Consider the following 22,025-nt stretch of genomic DNA (forward strand, 5'->3'; position numbering starts at 1 on the left):
AATATGCTATAAGTCTATTAACAATAAAATTATTGAAACTACTTATATGAATTGTAAGTTGAGTCAAAGCATCAATCATCTCTACTAACTTCAGTGGAGGTGTAAATGTGTTTATCAGGACAGGGATTTGCCTCATTGTAGCTGACAGTTTAATATAGACAAACATCTAGTGAAGGAAAACAAACCATTAGAAATAGTAATCTTACATCTTATATTTAATGGGAAGAGAATCAGTCCCTGCACTTAACTCAGGCAGGGGAGAAAAAACAACCACCAAACCAGAAATAAAGAGTAGAGAGCAGTTAAAGGAAAGGACTGGAAGAAAAGAAGGACAAAAAAAGAAATTAAAGGGTTTGAAAAGTATACACAGGGAATATTAAATCTAAAAGAAAGATTGAAAATTTGAATTTGATCAAGCAAAATACAGGAAAATTTCAGTCCACCATTATCAGCTACTTATTAATTGAGAAGACATGTCTGAATTTATCAAGCAGAAAACACTAAACTAGCAATAATAAATTACTACCTAAAGAAAACCATAATTGAGAAAACACTACAAAAAATTGAAAAAATAACTTGCCTGAAAACCGAGGAGTTTTTCACTAGGCTTAATATGTCTCTGAAATTCACATTCCACTGGTTGTATTACTTTGATTCCATCTTCATAAAAAACATAAAACATGTTCCCAATTCCCAGACCTTAGGAACAAAAACACATTGAAATGTATAAAATTAAATAGTGACAAAAAAAGAAAATCCTTATCTTGAACTAAAAACCTCATCACATTTTTGGTATGAGATCAATTTGTTAATGTGTATAGTGCTAATACAGCTCATCCTATGGGATCGTCTGTTGTAAAACTAAAAGAAAATTTTTACGTTATTCAGAATTTCACATCGTTTTCTCCATTGGGAAGACAGTGTCTTTATGAGTACAGATCTGGAAATACATAATTTGACAGCTGCAGTAACAAAGATAACCTTATGGAAGCATTACACTGAAATCGAATTAATATAAATTCTCCATGTAGTCTTATTTTTCTTTTTCTGAGGGATGGAAAAGTTGAAGTAATTTCTCTATAAAGTTGAAAGAGAAGTTCTGAATCTTTGTTATAAACCCATATTTGACGTCACTTTTGGTCAAAGAAGGAAATATTCTGTATTGTATTTTATTGGAAAGCCAGAGCTGGGCAGATACTCATTCCAAGCTTGAAGGGCCTCAGATGTTTATAGAACTATTAAATCTTTCTACTGCAATGTTGCTAAATGAGAGACATGATGTAACATTTCGTGGAGAAGGTGGGAAGCAGATCTATAGCGTGAGGTCTCATAATATGTGTGATCATGCTCATGACCACAGAAAAGGACGTTCTCCTTACTTTATCATGTTCCAATTAAGACAGTTTTTTATTCGCTATGTGGATGCTATGATGGGTGATCTGTTCATATTTGTATAATTCGGTGAAGACAGTCACTCATAACATTACCATTATAACCAACTCGGACAGCTGAACCATGGTCTACAGTGATAAAAATGTAGATGTATCCTGGGTACAGGGCCCAAGCTTCCACGTGACATAAAAATATTTGGTATAGGTACACAGGAGAATAAACCCCAGGAAAAATAAATGAGTCTAAAATTCTGCTCATCCTAAATTCTGAAGAAAACCCTGTATCAATAGAGAGAGAATACACCTTAATATCAAATAAAATAATAAAACAATGAGGGGCAGGGAAAAGTGTGTGTTTCTGCATAGATCAAAGAATCACAGCATGGTCAGGGTTGGAAGGAACCTTTGGAGGTCACCTGGTCCAACCCCCAGCTAAAGCAGGGTCACCCAGAGCAGGTTGCACAGAGCTGCCTCCAGGTGGGTTCGGAATGTCTCCAGAGAAGGAGACTCCACAGCCTCCCTGGGCAGCCTGTCCTGGTGCTCTGTCACCCTCAAGGTAGAGAAGTTCTTCCTCATGTTCAGACGGAACGGCCTGTGCTGCAGTTTTTGCCCGCTGCCCCTTGTCCTGTCGCTGGGCACCTCTGAAAGGGGACTGGTCGCATCACCTTGACACCTGCCCTCAAGATAATTGTATGGATTGGTAAGATCCCCCCTCAGTCTTCCCTTCTCCAGGCTGAACAGGCCCAGCTCTCTCAGTCTGTCCTCATATGGCAGATACTCCAGCCAATCATCATAACCCTTTGCTGGACCCCCCTCCAGTAGTTCCCTGTCCCAAACTGGGGAGCCCCAAGAAGGACACAGTACTCCAAATGCAGCCTCACTAGGGCAGAGCAGAGGGGGAGAACAACCTCCCTCGACCTGCTGGCCACGCTCATGGGCAACTTGCTGCCCACCAGATCTCCCAGGTCCTTCCCCTCAGAGCTGCCCCCCAGCAGGTCAGCCCCAGCCTGTGCTGGTGTGGGGTTGTTCCTCCCCAGGTGCAGGGCCTTGCACTTGCCTTTGTTGAACTTGATGAGGTTCCTCTCCACCCAGCTCTCCAGCCTGTCCAGGTCTCGCTGAGTGGCAGCGCAGCCTGCAGGGGTATCAGCCGCTCCTCCCAGTTGTGTATCATCAGCAACCTTGCTGAGGGTCCCTTCAGCCAGGTCACTGATGAATAACTACTGATCCCAGTACTGACCCCTGGGGAACACCAGTAGCTACAGGCCTCTAACTCGACCCTGCGCCACTGACCACAACCCTCTGAGCTCTGCCATCAGCCAGTTCTCGATCCACTGCACTATCACCCATCTAGTCCACACCTCCTGAGCTTACCTGTGAGGATACTATGGACACAGTGTCAAAAGCCTTGCTGAGGTCAAGGCAGATAACATCCACCATTCCCCTTTTATCTACCCAGCCAGTCATTCCATCACAGAAGGCTACTAGATTGATCAGGCATGATTTCCCTTTGGTGAATCCATGTTGACTACTCCTGATGACCTTTACCTCCCCATGCTTGGAGATGACCTCAGGATGAGCTGTTCCATCACTTTTCCAGGGACGGAGGTGAGGCTGACTGGACTGTAGTTTCCTGGGTCCTCCTTTTTTTCTGAAGACTGGAGTGACATTGGCTTTTGTTGAGTCCTCAGGCACCTTGCCTGTCCTCCATGACCTTTCAAAGATGATGGAGAGTGGCTTGGCAATACCATCTGCCAGTTCCCTCAGCACTTGAGAGTGCATCCCATCAGGGTCTGTGGATTTGTGGGTGTCAAGTTTGCTTAAATGATCTCTAATGTGATCCTCCTCATTCAAGGGAAAGTTCTCCTTTCTCCAGGGTTTTTCTGTTGCTTCCAGGGTCTGGGATTCCAGCAGACTGGCCTTGGCAGTAAAGACTGAAGGAAAAGGCATTCAGTAACTCCATCTTCTCCGTGCCCTTCGGTCAGCAGGGCACCCACCTCATTCAGCATCTGGCCCACATTTCCCTAGTCATCATTTTCCTGCTGATGTACTCAAAGAAGTCCTTCTTGCCCTTCACCTCCCTCACACAGATTTAATTCCAAACGGACCATAGCCTTCCTTGTTGCCTCCCTGCATACTCTGACAGCATTCCTATATTCCTCTCAAGTGGCTTGTCCCTTTTTCCACATCCCATAAACAACTTTCTTTTGTTTGAGGTCTTCCAGGAGCTCCTTGCTCATCCACACAGGTCACCTGCCCCCTTTGCTTGATTCCTTACTCATGGGGATGCACCTACCTTGAGCTTCGAGTGAATGATTCTTGAATATTAACCGGCTCTCTTGGACCCCCCTACTTTCTAGAGCTCTAACCCATGGGATTCCTCCAAGTAGGTCCTTGAAGAGGCCAGAGTTAGCTCTCCTGAAGTCCAGGGTTACAGTCCTACTTGTTGCCCTGCTTCCTCCATGCAGAATCTTGAACTCCACTATTTCACCAGCACTGCAACCAAGGTTACCCCCAACCTTCACATCCCCAACCAGTCCTTCTCTGTGAGTACAAAGTGTAGGAACACACTTCACTTTGTTGGCTTCTGCACCACCTGTGTCAAAAAATTATCATCAAAGATCTGCAGGAACCTCCTGGACTGTGTGTGCCTAGCTGTGTTTTCTTTCCATCAGATATCAGGGAGGTTGAAGTCCTGCATGAGAACCAAGGCCTGTGATCGGGGGGCTGCTTCCAATGGTCTGTAGAAAACCTCATCGACTTCCCCTTCCTGATCAGGTGGCCTGGAGCAAACACACACAACAGCGTCATCTGTGTTGGCCCATCCCTTAGTCATTATCCGTGAGCCCTTGGCTCGCTCTTCATCCATGCCCAGGCAGAGCTCGATACGTTCCAGTTGCTCCCTCACATAAAGAGCAGCTCCAGCACCTCTCCTCGCTGGCCTGCCTTAACTAAAACGTACGTGGCCATCCAGGACAGCATTCCGGTCACGCGAGCTGTCCCACCATGTCTCTGTTACTGCAACTGTGACCGCACGCAGATCTCTGATTCTTCCCGTCTGTTCCCACACTGTACCTGGGCGCACAGGCGTTTCAGAGAGGCAACTGAGCACACAGGTTTCCCAGGAGGGAGGTAAGTGGATCCACCACAGCCGTGGCCACCCTTGACATTCTTGACCTTCTGGTTCTCATCTTGGGAGGCAGCTAAGGAACATTTATCGCTGCTCTGGTTGGCCTGGCTTGTTCCTCCACTAGATGTGATGGTGTGAGCATTGCCGCTTTGGACTCTTCCCCAAGTCCTTCAGTTCAAAGCCCACCTCACCAAGCTGGCCAGCCTGCTGCCAAAGATGCCCCTGAGTCTTCTAGAAAGGTGGATCCCATCCCTCCCTAACAGGCTGTAGCCAGAGAATGTGCCATTGTCACTGAAGCCATAACCCCTCACAATGGCACCAACCATGAAGCCAGAAGCTGATCGATCTGCATTATAGTCCTATTTCTGGCTGCACCCCTTCCTCTTACTGGTAAAATAGAAGAAAAAATAGCTTAGGCACCAAAATTATTCACTTGCACCCCCTGAGCTTTATAGTCTTCCTTGATTCTGCCCAGGTTCTGGCTTGCAGTGTCATCTATGCCCACGTGAAAGAGTAGCAGAGGATAGCAGTCCATGCTCTTGACAAGTTGTGGCAGCCTGTCAGCAACATCTCGGATCTTAACTCCCAGAAGGCAGCATACCCCACGTGAAGTCCTGTCAGGTTGGCAGACAGGCACTGCAGTATGTACACAGGTACATGGAAGTTCCTATTCCCCGTTAGAAATCACACAGGTACCACTGTCACTTAAAAGGCAGTGATATGCATCAGGGTGTCTGGCAATGCCCACAACAAGTGAGTTCAATTATCTCTGAGAAACCTTGCAGAATCATTTCCCACTTCTGGCCAAGTTTTCCTAAAAAGAAAAAAGGGGCAGTCTCCAAGCAGAGTTTTCCTCATTTTATATCAAACATATCTATTAATAGGATACCAAAAAGTGTGAGAGGAATTTGTCTGTGCTGCATTTGGTGTAGCACAGAAGCAGGCTCAGGTTTAAGGAAATTTGCCAATCCCGCCTATGCTGAGCACAGGGTGCACCAAGGGCAATATGCCCACTCTGGGCAGTGGGTACTTTCATGTGCCTTTACAGGTAAATCATACAGCCTCCATAAGATAATATGTCAAGGTCTTGCTTCAAAGAACACCCGACACTGCATCCTGTAAGAACAGCTGGAATTTGTAGATAAGCCTGTCTGAGGTTAGGCTGCCCCTACCAGCGAACTCAGTGTGGAGATCAATAGCTGAGCAACTGGCTTATTGTATCTTGGTGAGAAATAAATATGTGTGGCTGGCTGAGGGGGAAAAAAAAAAAAAATCTTTTCCTTTCTCCCTGGTCTACTTGACTAAAGTATATTGTAGTTATTAGCGGGATAAGTAATACTAGACTGTTAGGAAGTAAATCAGCTGATAGCCCCAAGCGACACAGACATCTGATAAACAGACTCCTGAAACTTCCCCCTCAGCTGCACATACTCCAAGGCAGCCTTTCCCACGCATCTGAAAAAACACTCCTCAAAAAAACCAAGGGGTTGCCAATGATATTTTCAGTTTTATTCAGGAGAAAATAAAAGTGATACCTTCCCAATAAGTGGTGAAAATACTCTACATTTGAAAACTTTCCTGTTAGAATCTTCTTGTGCACCAGTTTAACTGTTAACAGTGGAAGTGTATGAAGCTCTGAACATGGCATGTTTACTCTGCAGGGCCAGCAGGGAGGGGGGTCACAGCTGAGCCCCACTATAACCAGGAACTGACCACTTATACCAGCTGAGAAACTAGTGAAACAGGGATATTAAAAAAATAAAACTAGTTCATATTTGTAAACACACTGGGAAATGCCAAAGGTTACTATGTAATTAGGCAAATGAAGTATCAAATTTTTGAATCTTTAAATTAATTTAAAATAAATCTTTAAGAAATATGCAGAAATGCCATTTGCAGCATGAATTCATAGCAAAGCTTGATCCACTTACAGTATTATCAATCTTTCAGTGGAAGTAATTGAAAATATTTCCTGTTCCTGAAATACATTAATTCCTAAAGAGCAACTTTAAATTAAGAACAGGCTACTTGGAGCAATGGAATAAGAGCTCAACACTTCAATTACGATTTTTTTTTTGCAATACCCTTTATAAGCCTATGAAAATTAAATCTCTTCGTCAGTAACATATCCTTTCTGTACTTTCTATTAACAGCTGATACTGTCTGTATTTATATCTATCCTTCAGCTGGTCACACACCACAAACCTCTGTTACTCCTCCCAACATTTATTTACAAACCCTTCCCTGAGTGTAAGAAGAAAATGCTTTGTCTCATTAAGCACAAACAGGTACCTCAGTTTTAATTGAAATGTTTCAGATTATAATTTTGTCAAATAAGAATGATTCACACAAGAAAATTGGTCCCAACAGCATATAGGCTGATTGGTTGGAAGCCTTTATCATGTCAGAAACAAACAAAAGTTAAAGGTCTAAGTTTTAAATCTGAGCTTTTTGTTGTACCCCTCTGAGTAATTTTTGAACAGCTTATTTCCTTCTCTCTTCCCAAAAGGAAAAGCAGTTCACAAAGGTATGAGCATTTAAAGGATTATTTTCCACAATATTTTTTCTTTAAATAAAATCCATCAAACATTGCAAGAAGGAAGGTAACTGCTCTAACTGTAGAGTATGAAAAAACCCCACTAAACCAAAACCCACCAAACACAGAGGAAAGGAACAATAGATGAGCATTTCATCATAATATGGAGAATATAAAAAAAGCCATCTGTATTACTACCTTGCTCTCGCCACAATATGTTTGCAACTGCAGCATGTAAGAGAAAGAACAGAAAACACATATGAACAAGAAAAACCCCCCCATGAAATGATACATCAATTCTAAAATTATTATGATTCTTTAACCCCTGATTCACTAAAATACTTCTACGGGTAAATCAATGTAAACAATGAATTAACAATAAGGTTAAATAAAGTTCTTTATGTCATGTGACAAAATTGTGATTAGCTGTCATGGCTATTGGGGTTAGGGTAAACCCCATCACCCCCCATTATATCTGCCCCCCCAAGATAACTCCATTAGCATTTATCAATAGTGTGTTTCAAAGTCCATTACAAAAAGCACGTTGAGTTTACATACACGTAAATGATGTATTATTAATTACAGGTGATGTAATTTTCATCATTTCCTTTAAAAGCACTGGACTTTGAAGAGATTTATTTCAGGACATAGTTATGAGAGAAACATGTAAAGCTGAAGTGAATAGAAGATATTACTCTGTATTGCTGTAACACAGCCATGCTACTAAAGTTGTCATGCTGTATAATGTTTGCCATTATCTTTGGAAGATCAAGCTGGGAACTGTAAGATGGCATGCTAACCAGCTAAGTGCTTAAGTTGTTTCCGCGTATTGCACCATCTTGTTTACATTTTCATTTTACACCTTTGAGATGAATAAAACCTGATTATCTTAATTTTGCTCTTTCTGCCTGGGGAGAATAAAAATAAACATAAATATAATGTTGCAAATTTTAAATATTTAGAGCTCAGCATGCCATGGAATAAATTGTTTAAAATACCATTACTGAAAACCAGTGTTTTGCAAAGTAATGATCTTAAGAAATACAGAAAAATTAAAGGAAAGGAAAACAACACAGAGAACAGGTATATGTCACAGAGAGACATACTGAAATTGTAATGTTCAATGAAACACAGCATTTCAAGAGCTAAAAACATTAATGTATTTTTTAAAAAAGTTTGGAAAAAGTAATGGAAGACACATTATTAAAAATTATGATGGTATACAGAAGACCCTCAACTGCTGACTGCTTAAGGTTAAGAGTAGAAACAGGAACAACTATCATTCCTGAATAGTCCCAGATACTATGATTTTCCCAAGCACCTTCTACTGGGCTGAAGACAGGACCAAGATAGGTCTTCTGCCTCATGCAGCACAGTATTTCTCTTGTTCTTGAGCTCTGAAAGAATATACAGAGCTGCAAACATGTAGAAGGGTCCTTCGAAAAAATGTCAATCTGCTTTGTGACAAGCTCAAGATTTAGAGTCTCAGGATAACAGAGCTACTGGGCTTTTGTTTTTTCTCTCCCTCTCCTCTACTATTTTTTGTCCCCTGATTTTTTTTTACCAATTCTCTCAACAGAGCGATCTCATTATATGACCTTAGACACAGTATTTAAACTGTGTCATTCAGTTATTCCTTGATAAAATGAAGGTGATGATTACTTTTTCAGTGCTCTGAAGTGTACAAATGAGAGATCCCCACATAAGCAGAATGTAGCAGTTTTACTGTTTAAGTGAAGTGATACTGAATATTAGAATTAAAAAAAGTTCCCCTTTCCTAACACTGAACATCAATGCAGCTTTCAGACACGCTCGGTCTTTGGTTTATTATCTTTAAACCAGTTTAACTCTCTGGATTATGTGTGCATTATTTTCAAATACCGTCCTCGCGTTTCCTTTAACCATTAGGATGCAATAAACTGCCAAAAGCCAAGATTAATGGAGTGTGCCATCTCGTCACTTACTCAGGCTGAGTAGTAAACCTTTACAGCAGGAGGCAGAATTTCTGTTGAACTGCTGCTAAAGTGAAAATGGAGTCAACATATTTTAAATTTATTTCTCAGTCATCTGCTTTTATCTGATTTCAGGTTGTTACTTTCAGGAGAGGCTGGCTTTGAAGGAAGTCTTGACTACACTGGCCGAGTATGTGTCCTCCGGACATCCAACTGCTCTGAATGAAACTTCTTGGCAACTAAATTGTTAACACCACTGTAAGTCTTAGATTTATATCCAGTGCTGACAGCACTGAATAGATTTGGTGTACTGTATGTTTCAGTGGCAGACAAGAACAAGAGCATTTAACGTGTCTCTTCTAAGCAACGTTTGGTTGCTTGTGTTTAAAATATTTGATTATTCTCCTGAATTAGACCTCTGACTACAATATGAGTTGCAATCATGAGATGGAGTATTAGTTTAATGCTTTATTGGCAGCTATTATTTTTTAAATAAATACGTGATCAGTTGGTCCTTCTCATCAACTAAATAAGGCACCTGCTTTGCAAGCACTATGCAGTCAAATCTTTCTGTATAAAAGCTGACAACTTCAAAGAGGGAATGTCAAGGTGTTTGTATTTGTTTTCTTTTGCCGAAGTGTTAAATAGGTCATTTGTACTTTGACAGACAGGAGGAGGAAAGACACAGCCCTGTGGTACCAGAGGCCACTGATAACTGGCCTCGGAGTGGCACTGGTGGCACTAATCACAACCTTTGGACCTGGCAGTTCAGCCAACTTTCAGTTCACCCCGCTGTCTGTGCACCTAGCCTGTACTTTGTCAGTTCTTCTTTGGAGATATCATGGCAGACAGTGTCCAAAGGACTTCTAAGGACAAGATAAACATCTACTCCTCCCCTTATCCACTCCACAAGTCACCTGATTACAGAAGGCTCTCAGGCTGACTAGGCACACTGTTCATAAATCCATGCTGACTGCTCCTAAACACATTCTTGTCCTTCATGTTTTTAGGAATGGTTTCCAGGGTTATTTGCTTCCCAGGGATCAAGGTGAGGCTGCTGGGCCTATCATGTCTAGGATTCTCCTTCTTGCCTATCTTGAAGAGTGACACTGGCTTTCTTCCAGTCTGCAGAAACTTCCCCTGATCCTTCAAAGCTAATCCAGAGTGGCCTCGCAATGCCATGGGCCAGTTTGCCCAGCACCCGTGGAGGCATCCTACCCAGCCCTCTGACCTGGAAGTGTCCAGTTTGTATAAACGGCTTCTAATCTGATCCTATCCACCACAGATAAGGCTTCCTTGCCAGAGGAGGAATTTCTTCACAGACTTTCCCAGTGGTGTTACATTCCTGGGGCCATTTTTGCCAGGAAAGACTGAGGTGAAGACGACCTTCAGTACAACTTGACTCTTTCCATGCCCTTTATCACCAGGTCCCCCGCCCCACTCGGCAGCAGGTCCGTATGTTCCCTAGCCATCTTTATGCTGATGTCCTCATACAAGCCCATTTTTTGCCCTTCATGTCCCTCACCAGATTCAGTTCCAGATGGGTTTTGGCACTTCTTTTATCCCTGCATGCCCAGACAGTGGCTCTACAGTCAGTTGACAGTTCTATGCTTGTCTATTTCATCTTATATGTCTTAATAACGCAAATTTATTTCACCAGGGCAACCTGGAGGATCTTCTTTAAAATTAGTTTTCCCTTCACATTGTCAGGAAAGAACCATGTAATGTATGGCATTGAGACCCTATACATTTAGCCATAAAATTATACTATTTATCAGTCTTTTTTCTAGGGATGACATAGGAATGAAAATAAAAAGTAATTACAATTATTCAACGGTGTGAAACTACACAGCATCAAATGAAATGACTTAAGATGCTAAGTACAGAACACATTAATTTGTGTTAATGCAAAATGATATGTGTGGTTCTGAGCTTTGCTCACCTAATAGAGATCAAGAAACCTCACATTTTTTAATAGGTCCTATAACTTCTATTCAAGAAAAATGTCCAGTCTTGAAATAAAGACTGTAATGCTGGATCAAGAACAACATCTGTAGATGGAAAGTATGCTAAGAAACATATTCTTTACCTTCCTTTATGGTTAAGCTAAAATTCACGTATTTAGTAGCCAGACCCTATACTCAATTCTCACACATTTATAAACTTCAAGACATAAAAGTACATAATTATTGATAGATTTTAGTAATTTTTTTTGGTTTTAAGACAGAACACAGCCCATCTTCTCTTTGCTTTATTTCCCTGATGTATAAAAAGGAGGGTATTCAGACAACATACAGTTATTAAATAATATAAGGAGATGTACTGAGAGCCTTGCAGAAGATACTGTACTCAAGGAGTTAGTGACCTTGAGTAGGCTATGTCTGCTACATCGGGCCTTGTACGTAAGGCTTGAGAAGCCTGTGTGTTAGCATGGGTAGCTGCTGCAAGGGTATATGCCACAACGCTTGTAACAGACTGCACTGCACACTGGTGGGTGTTATGACAGAGGTAACATTGTGACCTGTCAGAAGATATATGGTTTTGTTTGTCAAACAAGATAAAAGCCGCCATAATATGGGAGGGAGAAGGAACCTCTCCATGGACAGGATCTGCACAGCATGCTGTGGGAAAATCCATCTGGAGTTTGTCTGATGCCATATGCATGCAGGGTACCCAGTGTCTGAAGAGATGTGAGATTTACTTGCTATTCCTCTTTTTACTCTACCTTAAAGCAGCTATTTTATTACACCATTTGTTGCTGGGCCTTTTATATTGACATCCAAAAAGAAGCCTGCACCATGCCTCCCTCTCCCCCCACCTACTCAGTGCAGAACAGGGGAGAATCCATGTTTGAGGATATCTTACTTTTTTTTTTTTTTTAAACACACACAGCTCCATAAATACCACTCTTCATGGCCCTTACATAGCTATTATATGCTTTTGTGCTCAGACCCAGCCTTTGATTATGAGTAGCTAATATAACACCCGAAAGCCTACTCTTCATCTTCATTATTCATTTTGTGTGTTTGCTGAACAGTAATAGGTTGCACATTTTTCAGTAAACTCTGTCCTTAGTAATTCATAAAATTCTGCAGCAGACAGTAACAGCAGTACAGATTCTTATCCTCTTTGGATGAAAACAACAACTGCAAAACCCCATGGTATTTCTGTTACTAAATGAATAACAGAGTACTACAATGTCACTTTCCAAATAAATTCTTTATCCTACTCCTTATCACATTGGTAATAAATGTCATTACATTCACCTTTCTGTCTCAACAGCCAATGGTAGAGCTTTCAACTGTGTCAACTACAGTGTTCTTCCTCCTTGCTTTTCTTTTTCTCAAACATTTAAGGCATAAGAATTGGAAATAAAGTATATGTGTGTATATATATATGTACATAGATATTTTGCTAAGAATGACATTCAGTGAATTTGGAGATTAGATTTAGCTCTTCTGCTCCCTTTTGGCCATATAATTACATGTTCACATTATCAGTAATCAGTACAGAATATTATATATATCCAAAGAAAAACAAGATCTGGGCAATAAGATTCAGAAAAGAAACCTGTTCTTGAACTACAATACTTCGTTTTCTTCCAGAAACAGTTTTCTGTCCATCACATGCATCAGTGGTCATTATGCAAGAAGATGTTGAATGCACTTTTAAAATCTTTTAACTTTTAAAAAACTTTTCTTTTAAATTAAAAACTGACATTCTTTTGCAACGATTTTATGTATGTGTGGTTAAATAATCTGAAAATTTCCTTTCTTTTCTTCTAGCGTTATGTATGATGAAAATAAAATAATAAATTTCCATAAAATGTTATTTTGTGGCACTGGCACTCAAAAGAAGTGGATATCCAATAAAACTTTAACACCTGAGAAGTTTCCTAGCTTTCTGCACTAAAAGAAAAATCCAGTTTAAAATGGTTTTAAGAAGAGGGAAAAACAGCAGAAAGCCATCTTTTCTGCACTCTGTATTATTCTGATAAATGGGGGGGTGGGGTGCGGGGTGGGGTGTTGGAACCACTGACATCTTCTGAATGCAAATAATGATTTTTCATTAATATAGAACCACTGTTGGGGGCTCCAGGTTTTGTCTCAACAAAACACAAGCCTTGTGTTTAAAATTATGGAAATATTTACCTGAATTTCTCTAAGAAGGTAACAGCTGATAAATAACAGTCAACAGGTTTATATCAGCTCATTATGCTAGACTTTGCACCGCCACATCAGAAATCACTGTCCCTTTCCAAGCCTTCAATCTCATAATGGCAAGAGGTCACAAGCAGATGTAATAGACAATAGGACAATGAAGAAGATGCAATAAGGCCAAATGGCAAAAGCGTGGAATTCAATGTTATTTTTCACAATTATGCCACCATAATCTGCTATACTTCTAATTGTACAAAAAAGTAATTTCAAGTTTGAAGGGATGCTCTCTGCTTACTTCATTGATAGCCACGAACACCGTCCTTACTAATCATATACACATCATAAAGAAAATGTATCTTACTCTTTTTTCCAGTATCTCTAATGTATAAACACATGTCTTTATGTTACAGGGTAAATCTATACCATCATTACTATCTGGTTGCTGAGCCACACAAGGTTTTAATTATCATTTTTATTTTAAAAAATAATAGTGCTAAAAGTGAGGATGAGATTAAGGTGATTTACTTTTTGCTCAACTTCTACTATCAAGCAGACTGGAAACATATATGCACATATCTGCTTATAATTTTATTCTTATTTCATAAGAAATTCAGATTTGTTGGTTTTATATACAATTACCTATAAACCTTATTTTTTAATGAAGCAAACTTTTTTCCTGAAGTTATCTGTTGCTTGCTTCAACAATTTGTGAAGTAATTATGCCAATACAAATTCTATCAAAATTCCATTCTGTTCTTATGTGACATGCACTTTAATCTCATGTAAGATTAATACAATAACCAAATATCTGTTTTTATGACTCTTAAACTGTTGTTCAGAAGTTATATGTCAAAGTTAACTGCATTTGGTCAAATATGACCATGTTACCTTATTGTTCATTGATTTATTTTCTATAAATCTTTATAATTAATCATGCTGAAGTCCCTTCCCATAGCACATTAACTCAAACCAGTCTAACTAGCAGGAAGAAAAAATGGTTCATGAGCTGAATTTCTACCCTATACATGGAAGTTTAAAGTCTTTGCCTCTGATGCTGTCAACAAATATAAACTTGTTTAGCTCTGCCATAAAATTAAATGCCAGCATAAATTATCTCTGAAGAAATTAGGTAAATAGGTACCATTCAGTATAAGATATGACAGGAAGCTTCTATTAACATTGCATAAAGGCTTTCAGAGAAAATTTAGGCCATAAATCACAGTCAAAAGGCTTTCAGTCTCATTCCAAGTTCTAGACAGTGGAGATGCCTGGTTGCTTATGATGGCCATAAAGCTGTCAAGTCAGTAGCATTCAGATCACATAATCCCTTGTTAGGTAATAGGTCTATGTTAGGTAATACACAAAAATGGCACAGTTAGAAATAGATCTACTTAGTGGTATGGAACGGGTATATTATTTTTTAAATTTAATCACAAGACACAGTACATAAGGCAGATAATTTTAATCCTGCTTTTTGTGACTAGTCGGAATCTGTAGGAGAGGTTGCTTTGCAACACAAGAGTCCGTGATGGATGACCAAGAGTAAAAGCAACCAAATATTAAAATATCATCAAGTACTGTCAAATTGGTCTTGAAAATGCCTTAATAGCATTACTTGATAATTTTCTATCATGATAGTTGTCTCCCCAAGGTACACATGTATGCCTCAATAAATTTTAGAGAAATACTTAAGAAGTCATACTAATCAATAGTAAACTAAACTGCACTTTATAAAATGAAGTTTTGGAAAACATTAAGAGAATGAAAATATTCTAAAAACCAGAAAATGAAATAAACAACAATAAACCCACAACACTGTTTAAAGGGAACAGAACATGTTTTCATGATCTATGACTAGCTCCATAGGATTATGCTACATTGAAACTGAGAAGAAACCAAAGCAGAACTGATAAATATACCTGTCAAAGTCATTGAGAAAGAAGAAGATAAAAAAAAAAACAACAATGGATTTTTAAAGTTACTTCACTTCCAAATATTTTACTAGTATATGAATTTTAAGTATCTGAAAATCACCCTGGAAATATTCCCTTGTCTTTGATGATCACTCTTTTTTATTTTCCTGATTTCTGAACTGCCAGATTTTCTTTTTTAGATCTATAGATTACACTGATGGTCTCTATTCCATTATTTCCATTAAATATTCCCATGCTACTATAATTTTTCCTTCCTATCCTTTTTTTAAGATTATAAAATGATTTATTTATAGTCCTTAGCTATGCATTATATTCCACATTCAGCTAACTTTATTTTGACTAAAAAATGAAATTTGGACCAATTCCATTGGTCCTACTACTACCTGAATCTAACCTAAATAAACAAATTCCACAGATGGAAGTTGCCATTCCTTCTTCCTCTATTTGTGATTATTACTGTACTTTGTATCAAGAAAAACGGCAGCAACATCTTGCCAACTCAATCTTCCTCATAAGTGTATTGTCAAGACACCGTGTCAAATTATCTTTTGTCTATGTTTGAATTCTTCTGCTTCCCCATAGTGTTTCAACAAGATCAGGCTGATGATTTTCATTTGCCTTATGGCTTCAAGCAGTTGGGTTGATCCAAATCTGTGTTTGTGACTATCAAAGGTAGCCATCAACATAAATCTGCAGTGGGCCTGTCAGCTTGTGTGCTCATGCTTTAAATGCTGCTAAATCCAGTAGTATGGAGGAGAAAGCTATCAGTTACTAAAATGTTTGAAAATTCCTTAAAGTACATCTGCATGTACTGCAAGCTAGAAAATGAAAAGCCACCTTTATCAGTTACTGTAGAGATGCTGGAGTGCTAGAATAAGGACCCTATTTACAAAAAGAGAGAAATATCAGTCCTCAAAAAAAGTAGCAGCTTTAGTTACAATTAACATTCCATTTTTGTGCTAACAGATGAAGTTCCAACAGCTTGACATTCCTTTACATCAATGCAGCAGCAAAGGACCCAGAAATCACCACAAACGATTGCTCAAGGTAGAAGTATTGTGATACCAGAATTATTCAAGGTTTAAATTGGACTGATATGAACGTTTTTTCTTAATGTTCCATTGAGAATATACCTCTATAAATATTTTTCCTTATTTTCACAGAAGCAGGATAATAATTAAAAGAAGAGGCTGATTAAATACTTTCTACCTTACAAAGGAACCACAAAGAGGATAAATGATGTGTAGTCAAGACAAACATTTAAAATAAAAAGGTTCAAATGAAGTACATAAAAATACTTGCTAAAAGTTGTTTCAGATGTTTGGTCTGGTGCTATTAGTTTTGAATAATTTTCAGACTATATCATGAAGTTCAAGAGGAGTACTGCTACATATGCCCCTAGAAGCTCCCCCACTCCTTGGAACTTGGTAACTTGAGTAGCTGCAGGTTAGACTGAAGTGTATATCCCAGACAAAAGAATAGACAACACTCGCACAGAATTCAATTCAGTAAGAAATCAAAGGAAATGAATATGATTATAGGTCAGCTAATACATTCTAGCGGAAACCAGGTCACCCCAAACAAACCTGATTATATTCTTCAGATGCAATTATAAGTTTGGAATGTAAAAATCCATACAGATGTAACTTGGAATTTTGCTAAACATCTGATCTGTTAACACAGAATATTCTGATTAAACAAGTTATACTATAGTAGTAAAGTACATGTTAATTGAATAAAAACTGCCAAATTGATTAATCTGAAAAAGTAGCTTTCATTGTTAAATCATTAGTAAAGGTGAAGACAACAGTGCTGGAATGTGTCCAGAGCAATGGATAGTGAGTTGTCTAAACCATTTTCATCAATGATCTGTAAACAAACATAAAATAATTTCCTAAGAAGCCTGCAAATCACCTGTTATGATAAATGACAGTTTCAAAAAGTTGTTTCAATTACTTTTTCAAGTACATTGCTAAAATGATTACATTTTGATACAGCCAAATGTAAATTTAGACATCTAGGGAAACATAATACAGTTGATGTTTCCAGTGGGGGGCTGAGAAGGTGGGAAGGCACAGGATTTGGAAAGTGAGGCCTGATAGGATATAGGGCAGGTAGTATATAAACATAAACTTCCACTGCTGATACTGCTGGAAAAAAATGACAAGGGATCAGTGGACATGGAAGTAAAATGTTACCAAATTTCTATTTTTTTCTCCAGAACATTAAAGATTCAAATAATAAATTTCCTTCTGCAAAGAGCCGTTCCCATTTTTCAAGAAAACCATACCAAAATCAATTACAATCCTCTAGGCAAGGAGACCGTCTGAGTCCTATGGTAACCATCTTATTATGAGAAACATCTACTTAGTGCATCTGAGAGTAAATAATCAATATTTAATGATGGTATATTCATAGGGCAAGAATTCTTGAGGTCAATTTATTGGGGAAAAACTGAGAATCAAAGGAAGAAACTGAGGGAAAAACTGGCTTCAATATGAAAACTAAACATTATTCCACATTACTGAAACTGGTTAATTAGTAAAGCAAAATACAAAGAGAAACAAGAGATTCTCTGACTCTGTCTTTCTAACTCAAGCAGATACATTTCTGGGAGGATACACTTCAGACAAACAAAGCATTAAATCTGTACTGAGGCAGAGCAGGATGCAATCTTGTGAAATTGAGAAGATACCGTTAGATGAAATGGTTGCATCATGCTTAAATCTATGAATCCATTAAATATATGTTCTGAAAAATCAAGCTACATTGGAATGAAACTAAAAATAGATTTTAAACTGCTAGTTGTATTATAAATGTGATTACGCCAGAGGCTCCTTCCAGCACAGCTGAATTCAGGTATTATTAGGGGATCATGACAGTAGGGGAGACTCTGCTGTCTTCAATGAGCTTTAGAGCAGGTTGTTAATCCCCAGAATGTTTTCACCAGTCACAGCAGGGGTTATCCAGCTATCACCCAGACCAACTAGCTCATTCTTGATGGCTTTAACTGCAAAATTGAGGGAAAATGTAATTCACGGCACAAAAAGTTTCCAGTCTCTAGAGAACAGTTTTTAAAACAGCACAGTTTTTGCATTCAGAAATATTTTAGATGCTCCTGTTGTAAGAGTAGGATATACAGATCTATTCACTGTATATGCTGCATGGCTCTTGTTGACTATCAAACTCATGATACTTTAAAATGAATGTTCTGAAAAGGTATATAAGGAGCCAAAAAGGCACAAGAATTACAGAGGTAATTATTTTTTTTTCCTCTTTATTAATTTAAGATGCTAATTAATACAGAAAAAAATAATAATCTAGTGGGTATAAAATGTCATAATGATCATAAGTAGTTTCCAGTCACAGGAGAACATTTTCTTGAAACATTTACTTAAGGCTAAATCTTCTCAGATTAAAATATAGATTTTCCAACAGATTTTACAAAATCTAGAAGTTCTCAGGCAAGGGCCCTGTTGAGAAGAAGACAGGAAAACAAAGACCATATGAAATGTATGCACACCAGGAAGAACATTAATGAGAGAACTGGGCTTGTGCAGCCTGGAGAGCAGGCGGCTTTGGGAGCACCTAATAGCAACCTCCCAATGCCTACAGACGTTCTCAAGAAGACAGTCAGGCTCTCCACAACTGGCTCTGCAGCGACTGCTATTAGAAAAAGCAGACAGGCTTTCACACACACAAGACCTTCAGGTCTGACACAGAAGCAGAATACTTCAAAGCCTAAAGAAGAATTACTGAGCATTTAAATAGTAAAACTGCATTTAGACACATAGATCAGGGAAATCAACTACTGACAGAGGTGGTCAAAATGATACATGAACAACTAGATAAATAAATGTTATTAAAATTATCTCACACTACAGACTGTTCCTACCTAAAAACCTTCTTTTGACTAATTCTTTTCACACTTGCAGATTTTCCTTTAATATACATTTACACTCCAATATGCTTTATTTCTTAAAAAGGCAAGTTAAATACAATGTTCCACCTACTAGAACAGTATAAAGTTCAGTTTCTCAGATATCACTCTTATTTATTCTGATTGGTACTAGAAGTGGTGGTGTTGTCCACGTGGATGAAAAAGGAGCAGCAGTATAAGACATACACTGTCACTGTGTGATCACAAAAATGTAATGACATTAAAATGACTAGATACTCCTGGATGCAATTCCACATCTTATATAGAGGATTATTATGTATCTTTTAAGGATCACTTTGCCCTTGTGCTCCTATCCCTTTTCCTTCCATCCTCTCTCCTGCAGTGTTTAAATGGTCTCAGTAACCTGTCCTCTTTCACCTGCTGCTACCTGTGTCCTCCCTTTCTTCCTCACATTATTGGCCTCTTCCATTGCCCCTCTCCCCAGGTCTCTTTAACTTCTTCAATTTACTCAGCCTTATTCCTCCTTACCTACCTTTCCTTGGATGCTACTTGGAGGACCACTCAAAGAGCCAAGAATAGCCAAGAGCGTAAGAAGAAAATTATCCTCACTTTCACATCTACATAAGTCCATAGAGCAAAGAAAAAGCAGATACATTGAGAATCTGCTCTATTCTGGTAGTCCTAAAGCCTGGGTCTACTGAGTGCAAATAGTATCTTCAGAACTCTACTGAACTCCCAAGAAGTGTCACCCCACTGTATAGATCAGTGACTGCTTGGAGATTTTTACTGTGTCAAACACATTGTTTTTGTTGCCATATGTTCTAGTTAGAATCTCGCTGCATGAACCATCAATACCAAGTCCCAGAGTGTGATGTACAAATCTTTCAATAAAATGGCGTAGCATTTTTTAACATGAGTGAAATCATGTTTTCTTCCTAATATCTCTTTTAGGACTGACCACAGTATATTAGCAGAAAAATTAAAAACATAAAAGCAATAAAAAAACTGTTGTTTGAGACAGCCAGCACTAAAAGAATGCTTCAGTCTAAATGGTCAACATCTGAGGAATTAAACAGAATCTGATAATAGACAGGACCAGATGCTTATCACTTGTACTTGTAAAAGTATTTATATAGGTAATATAAACTAAAAATTTCCATTACAACTTCAAAAATCTAGCAAAAAGTGTGCATATGTTTGGACACATTAAGTATATCAAATTTTAGCTACAGAATGAGTTAACTGGTAAAAGACAATGCTGAACTTAAGGTATTTTAAAGAAAATTTAATTCCTCTTACCTGAGACAATGCCAAAATGAAAGCATAAGCATGTTTTCAGAAGTTTTATTTTTAGTGCACACTGGAAAAGGCTGACGTGTTAACAAGAGGGCAAACTATTCTTGAGTCTGTCATCCACTATTAAAAGTTGTACTTAAGTGTGATAGAACGATGGTTCAGTGTTCAGTGCTGGCATCTACTGAACAGTTCTGGATAAGAAAGCAGTTTTACAGTATTTTCCATTCACTTCTATTTCAAATTACCACCTTGATGATAAATCATTATCATTAAAATATGTTGATTTTTCATGGGAACTGGAATTCAAATTTCTGAAACTGCAAACTTCAAAATAAACAATGTCCTGACACCCCTAAATCATAATCTACATTGCATATTTTTCACTTTGCTATTAGCATCACACTTCGCACAGTGTGTTCAGTATAGGTTTGCCATTCACTCTCTTTTCTGTTTATAATACAGACAGATGCATCAGATGCCTCTAATCAATGCTGTGAATTTTGGAAAGCTAGCAATCTGCTAACACTTTTAGCCACACAGGTGAAGGAAAGCTTCGCTTATTATTTAACAATCTATTTATCCATAATGGCACTAGTTTTATTTTAGGTAGAGGTGCCAGAAAATATAAACTTTTCTCTTAGGAGCTGTTTATACCACCTGTTCCCAAAGGAACGAGCTAGTCATGCCCTTTTTACTACATATATTAAAGTTTTCTCAAAGCACTGTGCTGAGTTTTCTGCATAACAAATTTGGGATGTGTTGAAAATAAAATTCCGCTGATAACTACCAAAAATTTAGCTTATCATGCAAAGTAGCATTAAAACCCAAAAGCTTTTGTATGCATATAAACAATGGGTCAGATAAGTACAAAAGAGAACGTTTCCTTTGACTATTAAAATTTCTAGGAAATAAAATCCATACACTGGTAAAGACGGAACCATGTCCCGAATTCATTAGGTGGCTTAAAAAATGACTATCAGGCTCAGTGCAGTGCAATTGTATTTTACATTTTTGAGCTCCACTGCCGAAGTTCTCACTACCTTCTCAATAGCCAATCAACTCAATGTTCTGAAATGCTTTTATTTTGCTATGATTTCTACCTTATGTAACACATAAAAAGTATACAAATTCAGATTAACTGACAAGCTAGTGAGAATGTGTTCTACTTTCGTTCAAAGCAATATCCTAAGAATTCCAAAAGGGCATACTTCAGTAAGGAGAGGGGGACGAATAAAAAATTATAAAGGTAAACACATCTGCTTTATTCTCTTAAAGGAGGATAAAAGCAAAATTATTTTTAAAAATGTCACCTATGACAGGCATACTCTATATCAGATCATATGAAATCACATTTACATCACCAGAGACTATCTTTAGAGTGTAACTTGTGTGACCGAATCAGCAGGTTTTAAATTAAAGTAGTAGTAGTACTGTGTTTAAAATGTGTATGTGGGGGAACAAAAGCCCGCAATCCTATCCAGATGGTTTTACCTGTGTCATTTTCTTCCCTAATAATCCCTAATCGGCTGCATGAACTCATGTTCTGGGAGAAATATAAAAACAAGCAGAGAAGAGTTAATAATAAAGACCTTCTCTTAATCTCAGTTTTCTAATGCTAGCAACTCCTCCCTGTCAAGGGACTTTTTTTAAAACAGAAGCATTTTTTTTAAATTGCTTGTATGAAAATTTGTACCCATGAAGGCAGTTTATTCATGTAGTTGTGATAAT

General features: G+C 38.3%; 1 protein-coding gene across 4 annotated transcripts in view; it reads right to left on the reverse strand.

Annotated features, from left to right (window-relative positions):
- Positions 1-22,025, reverse strand: part of FSTL5 (follistatin like 5) — a 322,297-nt gene that overhangs the window by 44,644 nt on the left and 255,628 nt on the right. For 2 of the 4 annotated variants that reach the window (XM_055797130.1, XM_027776976.2), the window contains exons 11-12: positions 7,253-7,279; positions 581-699 (exon numbers count right to left, since the gene is read on the reverse strand). In XM_055797130.1, the coding sequence (XP_055653105.1) occupies positions 581-699; positions 7,253-7,279 (146 nt within the window). The remainder of the gene's footprint in view (positions 1-580; positions 700-7,252; positions 7,280-22,025) is intronic. The other 2 variants (XM_055797132.1, XM_055797131.1) reach the window with 1 other exon arrangement.

Source organism: Falco peregrinus, chromosome 2, assembly GCF_023634155.1.
Source record: "Falco peregrinus isolate bFalPer1 chromosome 2, bFalPer1.pri, whole genome shotgun sequence".
Classification (NCBI taxonomy): Eukaryota; Metazoa; Chordata; class Aves; order Falconiformes; family Falconidae; genus Falco; species Falco peregrinus.